Here is a 6,383-nt window from a genome sequence, read left to right as displayed (position 1 = left end):
TTTCATTCGTCTTTTATGTTAATGGAATGTCCATAGTGAGAAATAAAATTCTGTTTAACTTTCCAGCAGTCAACTTGCTGTTAATAGAATGTACATGCTTACATTTTCCCCCCAGTGTATATTCAGTTATTACTCATTATTAGGATTAAAAAAAAAATTTGAAAATATCGTTTAAATTACCAGCTGAGCAATAAGCAGGATCTCTTACTCGCAACTAAGGTCTCTATTTTTTGCAAAGTCTCACTCCTCCCCCAATTGTTATACTGGGAACAGTTTCCCATGAATACATTTTGGTTTTGTTAGACTGGAAGTTTTGAATGTAAAAAAAAAAATGAAATATTGCAAACAAATATATTGCATTAATAAAAATTATCTATGAAATTTACATTGCTGTGGTATTCATTCATTTTGTAGGGTAATTTGTTGATAATAAAGTGGTTTTCCAGTTTGTTAAATAAAGTAAAATGTACTTTGGTTTAACTTGCACTACACTGGACAGGCCATGTATTTTTTGCTTCCATGTGCAAAGCAGTAATAGCCTGTGTATGTGTGTATTTATACATGTCTGAAGAACAACTAGTCGGATCTCAATAAAACTTAGTATGTGTGCGTTTTGGGTTATAATTAGTAAATTTCTATTCCACTGAAATTTGATTCACACAGCGAAGCATGCATCGAGTCTTTGCAGTTACCATGCATGTCTTCCACCATTATCTCAAGAACAGCTGGTTTACACATGTCATAGGACATTGCAAAGACTTGAATAGTTTTGCTTTAAAATCTTTGCATAATTGGCCAATTTTTGGCTTTTAAACTGATATCTTAAGTACTAATCATCACATTTCAATGAAACAGATGCTCAAGAACAATGCACACACCCCAGTTTTAGGTTAATTACCTGATTTGCATAATAGTTTTCAGCTTTCCCATTAATATCTCAATTACTTATCTTATTTCAATGAATCTTAATACACAAGACTATGTGATGATCTAATTAGTTTGTGGTTTATATACATTTTCGGCTTTGCGAAATTTTTTTTAGAATTATTCATCATACAACGAAACTTGGTACATACATGTGTAAGTGCCCAGGAACGATATTAGTTTTTAGGTTGAAATCTAAGCATAACAATTGTGTACCTACATGTATATCTCCAAAACTAGTAATTACATGTCAATAAGACTATACAAGAGCCTGAGAAGACAACTCGTTTTGGATTGAAATTCATGCATACTAATTGCCTAATTTGCATAAATATTGAAATGTGGATGTGGTATAATGATGTACTGGAGTACAAAACCATGTAATCTACAGACGTGATTAGTTTAATGTTGAAAAAATTGATTAAATTTAATTCATGGTAGAGGTGCTCTTCTTGAATTAGACTGAAAAACAACAGATATACAATCAATTTATTTTCTGAGAGTATTATAAACTTCAATAATGTTGATCACATTATTTTCATGTTGTGCATCTCAAATAGCAGACCTATATCGATCTTAAATTTTGAATTGATTTATTTTCACTTCCTAAGACTAATACTCTCAGCACACAGGAGTTCTTTCAAAGCTTTTCTTGAGATTTTAGCTTCGCTGACATGGAATGACAGATTGCTGTTCTTATAGGTGATTGTCCATCAACAATTACATTTTTGATTTATTGGAAAACAACTCTGCCATGAAAAGACACGCAGCAAACAAACTACAACTTGAAAACTTTCAAATTTTATTATTTTAACACAATGAGACAAATCTCTGTACAATGTCTAAAGACATGTTTATTAACCTTTTCACCACCAGTTCCCTCTTTTCATCACAAATTAGTCCCGTTTATAGTCTGTACTTTCCTTCAGAAGATTAGGACAAAAATAGTCACATTTTTTGAGTGAAAATTTTACTCAAATTTCGTTTGTTGGCTCAAAAATTAGTGTTCATTTCCCAGAAATATTGAAAAAAAAAAAATAGTGCAGAAAAATTTTGGCAAGAAAGTCTGGTGGTAAAATGTTTATGAATTATTCTTGTGCAAGAAATGCACTCAAAGCACATGTACATGAACCATTACAACATGTATTTTTCTATAATTTTGGGCCAAGCCAGTGGAGAGAATTTACATTCACAGCAGAATTTGATAAAAAATATGGAAAGAAATTATGCAGGATAGTCTGTGAAAGATTATAATAACTGACAGTCATACAGTAGATTCAAATTCTGCTTTGGGTAAATGCTAAACACAAAAGATTACTTTTTCATATTTTTATTCGGCGACATGGGAGGAAAGTCGTCGTTATCTTTGACGGAAATTCTAATATTGTTCAAAAATTGACATAATTTAGTCAGTTTCCAGAAAGAATAATAATTTATTGTTTACAATGATAAGTTCTCTCCCATAATGCATTGCAATTATATGCTCAGTTGAGCAAAATTTGAATCCGGATTAAACTGCCTCATACCCTTTGAAAGTCGTGAATTTTCCCGCCAAAATGTTGGTAAAATATTTTCCTATAATTTGTTTATTAAATTTGAACAGGTTCTGATCAGAATTTTGGACGAAATTATGCAGGTTTTATTTTCTGAAAGATGACAACTTGACTGACATATAAAAGTTTAGAAACTGATATATAAATATTGTCTATGATCTACCCAAATAAATATGACAATTTCTTGATTTTTCACTTCATCGATAATAGTGTACAATCTTTACCTATTTGAATCCAAAAATTATGGCACAGTGATGTTGGTGTTGTTTTCGAGCAAGTAAAACAAAGATGGTTCCCAATATATTGGAAGGCCACTGTCTGTCCACATGTACATATATATATTTTTTTTTTTCTGCTAAAAAGCAAAAAAAAAATGTATTTTATTTAAAGCAGGTGATCGTTTTGACTGGCTACCATATTTTCTTCAGATTTTTGCGTTAAAGTCTAAATTTTGAAAAAAATGGCATGTGCAAGTACAGTGTACAGTACTCAATCAGCATGTCAATTCAACAGATCAGATTTTTTTGTACAGAGATTTAATGTCGTATTCCGAAATAACTCAATTTACAATGAATTCAAAAAATTACAGAAACAAAGATAAGTAAAGAAAATTCTAATTATTTCTTTCCCCTGAATAATTAATTGTCTCGACTATTTTCCTGGATCAAGTTTTGTTTGCGACATCAACATAGGCCAAGAAAATAACGATGTGAATCGTGCCCTTAACAGTTTATACGACTCGCTCTCTCGAATCTTGTCGAGTGCATCAGAGTTCGAATTTCTTTGTTCAGCTGCTGCTAGATGCGATTCCGAATTACCCTGTTCAACTGAATTTGTATTCGTTGCTTTGTGTGATATTGTATTACTATCTTCAGCTGAACTTGAATTCGCTGCTTTCTGTAATTCCGTATTATTCTGTTCAGTTGAACCATTATTTGCTGCTCCATGCAAATCAAAATTCCTTCCATCAACTGAACTTGTACTCCTCTTTCCCTGGGAATCTAAATTTCTATGTTCATCTAAATTTGTATTCTTTGTTCCGGTTGAATCATTTATAGATGAGTACCCTTCAAATGCCAGAGTTGATTGACCAGGCAAAGTAACAAGGTTCTCGTTCGACTTCTTTACAGGTGTCTGCTTGACAATATCAGACATCGCCTTTAATTGTTTTTTCTTCTCCAGCAATATTTGAAAACCGGTCAGAGTGGCAGTAGAGGGCGGAAGAATCGGCAAATCAAAGTTTGTTCTTGGTGTACGTTTCTTTGCAGCAGGAGCAGGAGAAGGTGTGATTCGAACTGGTGAACTGCCTTGAACAACATGTGAACTTTTAGGATTGCTGACTTGACCGACGGTTTGGAAATCTCCCCGGGTGTTTAACTTGAAAACTGTACATCCTGATGGCAAGCTGTTTAAATGGATCGGTTTGTTGGGCTTTATGACAGGAATCCTATCTTTTGAGAATACTTGATGTTTATGGGGAATGTTAGTTTTATTCTCGCGCAAACTCGGCGGCACATAACTGTCTTCATTGGGAGTTCCTCTCTTACGCTCCAATAATTCTGCTACAGTCACATGACCTGGGTAAAGGCAATTATACTGCCTTGGTTCGGGTTCGGGTTCAGCATCAGAAGAGCTTTTCTTGCAAGTAGACAGAGCCTTTTTTTTACTGTGTGTCGAAGATTTTAAAGTTTGCACAATAGATTCCACAGGCGTTGCTGTAGCGGCAGGTTCTGTGGTTGTTTGCATGACTGAAGCTGCAGATGCATTTGTTGGTGTGGTAACTGTGACTACAGTTGTTGGATTAGTGAGACCTGCGACTGATGATACGATTGCTGCAGTGCTAGCTGTAGTTTTTTGTGTAACTGGAGATGAATTTAGTCTCTCAGATGGACTTCCTATTGTCTGAGCAGGGGTAACTCGAGGCACCACCCCTACAGAAGGCATGACACACTTGGGAGAAACAGACGGCGACAATATCGTACCAGTCACTGATGACAATTTACTTGTGGAAACCGCTGCTAGTTGATTCACTGGTCCCACCAGATTTGCGTGTGGCACACTCACTAATATTGGAGCTGGCTGAACTGTCAGGTTTGTAGATGGAACTCCTTGAGATGGTCCTGTCTTGTTTGCAGAGGCTGCACTCAAAGAGGGTTTATTTGCTACAGGCACCGCTATAGCCATAGTATTCACTGCTGCAGTTACAGGTGCTGCAGTTACAGGTGTTGCTGTCTCACTGACTGCAGGTGCTTGTAATACATTTCCAGTATGGTTATTGGTTATCGTCACTGTGGAGGACGTTCCTTTTTGAGAACTATCAATGTTCATTATTTGCCCGACAATCACTGGTACAGCTATGGCAGATTGAGAAGGCAACGCCATCGGCTTGTGAGATTGTCGTTTATAAGCGACGTCTGATGCTGAAGAGAGCGCGGCAATGTTCAAAGGTTTGAGAATAATCTTCTTTGCTTGGGTTGACTCTGGCAGTGAATTTATTCCAATATTCTGTCTTCTAGCCTCACTAATAAGTGGCATCACTTGTTTTACATCAATGTCCATTGACTAGAAAGAAGCAAATTTTAGATTGGTATTACAAAAATGGAAAATTTCAAACATTTTTTGGGAAAAAAGTGTGGAAGTAAGAATATGAATACAGTCAGAATATTGTACCACTCTGCAGGTAATTTGCATATGACATAAGCCAAATTCCAATTATATACATGTTAAGACCAAAATACATTTGAGTCGCATATAAACGAGATTATTAACGTTTATTACAATGCAATGCACACACATGCACAGAAACAACCAAGAGTGTATGTACCGAATGCTTGCTGCAATACTGTAGAATACTTTATTTTAGCTGGAATTAATTTTCGCTGAAAAGACTTTTTGGGTGTTTTGTATGAAAATTATTTTCCTTGATTTTTGACAAGTTGAATGTAAAATATAGGAAAAAAGGTATATTCACTGGATTTTATTTTCACTGAATCACTCCTTCAGCGAAAATTAATTCCAAGTGAAAATAAAATATTTTACAGTAATCAAACGATTTGATTTTGAACTTGAATTTCATTTGTTTTCAAGGTCAAAATGCCAATTATAAGAGGGGAATATTGCATTAAGACTCCCTAACTTCATAACAATTAACCATCATCCAATGCGTGTAGTGTAGCACACGTGAAACTATTTCGAAAACACATTGATTTGTAATGGAAGGTTTTCATAAGAATTTGCATTTTTACTTACTTTGAGTAAAATAGGAAACAACGCCGACTGATTGCCAGGATTTGATAATCTACGCTTGTCTTCTACAACTGAAATTAAAAATATTAACACAAATTTCAACTGGCTTTGATCAGTCATAACAAATTTGTATCATTCAAGGTTACATGTACATTCACAATGGATGCAGAGTGATCCCTACTGTACAGCATAATACATTTGGAATTTTTCGAGATACAATGTTCCAGCTTAAATACTATCTACATGTATACATTTACTTTGGAGTATCTTATAAGAAAGTGGTGTATGTTAGCAATTCTTCTTGTTTATGATATTTGATAATTCAATAGGATTCATTTTAATTTAATTTTAATTATTTGAAAAATATACACAAGTTATGCATGTGATAAGTAAAAGTATTATAAACCAATTTAACTTTGTGAAAGGCCAAGATTAATTTCATAAATTAGAAAATATCAGCAAATATTGTAGTAGTGAAGATTTCACTGAGGTCTTTAGGCAACAGTGACTTTTTGTCCACGTAAACACCCTTAAGTTATGAAATTGCAAATATTTGTAGCAGTAAAATTCAACAGTTGACAGTATTTTTAAATGAAATTTTTGTCGAAAATTTGATGATAGTGAAAGAAGGTCTTGCTTATTATTATTATTAACATTATT

General features: G+C 34.1%; 1 protein-coding gene across 1 annotated transcript in view; it reads right to left on the bottom strand.

Annotated features, from left to right (window-relative positions):
• Nucleotides 1-1,706: 1,706 nt before the first annotated feature.
• Nucleotides 1,707-6,383, bottom strand: part of LOC102801483 (uncharacterized) — a 29,373-nt gene continuing 24,696 nt past the window's right edge. Inside the window, exons 17-18 of the mRNA XM_085491854.1 lie at nucleotides 5,727-5,794; nucleotides 1,707-5,039 (exon numbers count right to left, since the gene is read on the bottom strand). Coding sequence (XP_085347980.1) covers nucleotides 3,129-5,039; nucleotides 5,727-5,794 — 1,979 coding nt within the window. The 3' untranslated portion in view covers nucleotides 1,707-3,128. The remainder of the gene's footprint in view (nucleotides 5,040-5,726; nucleotides 5,795-6,383) is intronic.

Source organism: Saccoglossus kowalevskii, chromosome 17 (assembly GCF_978046115.1).
Source record: "Saccoglossus kowalevskii chromosome 17, keSacKowa6.1, whole genome shotgun sequence".
Classification (NCBI taxonomy): Eukaryota; Metazoa; Hemichordata; class Enteropneusta; family Harrimaniidae; genus Saccoglossus; species Saccoglossus kowalevskii.
Note: the sequence above shows the minus strand (reverse complement) of the source record. Positions and strands in the feature narration are given on the sequence as shown.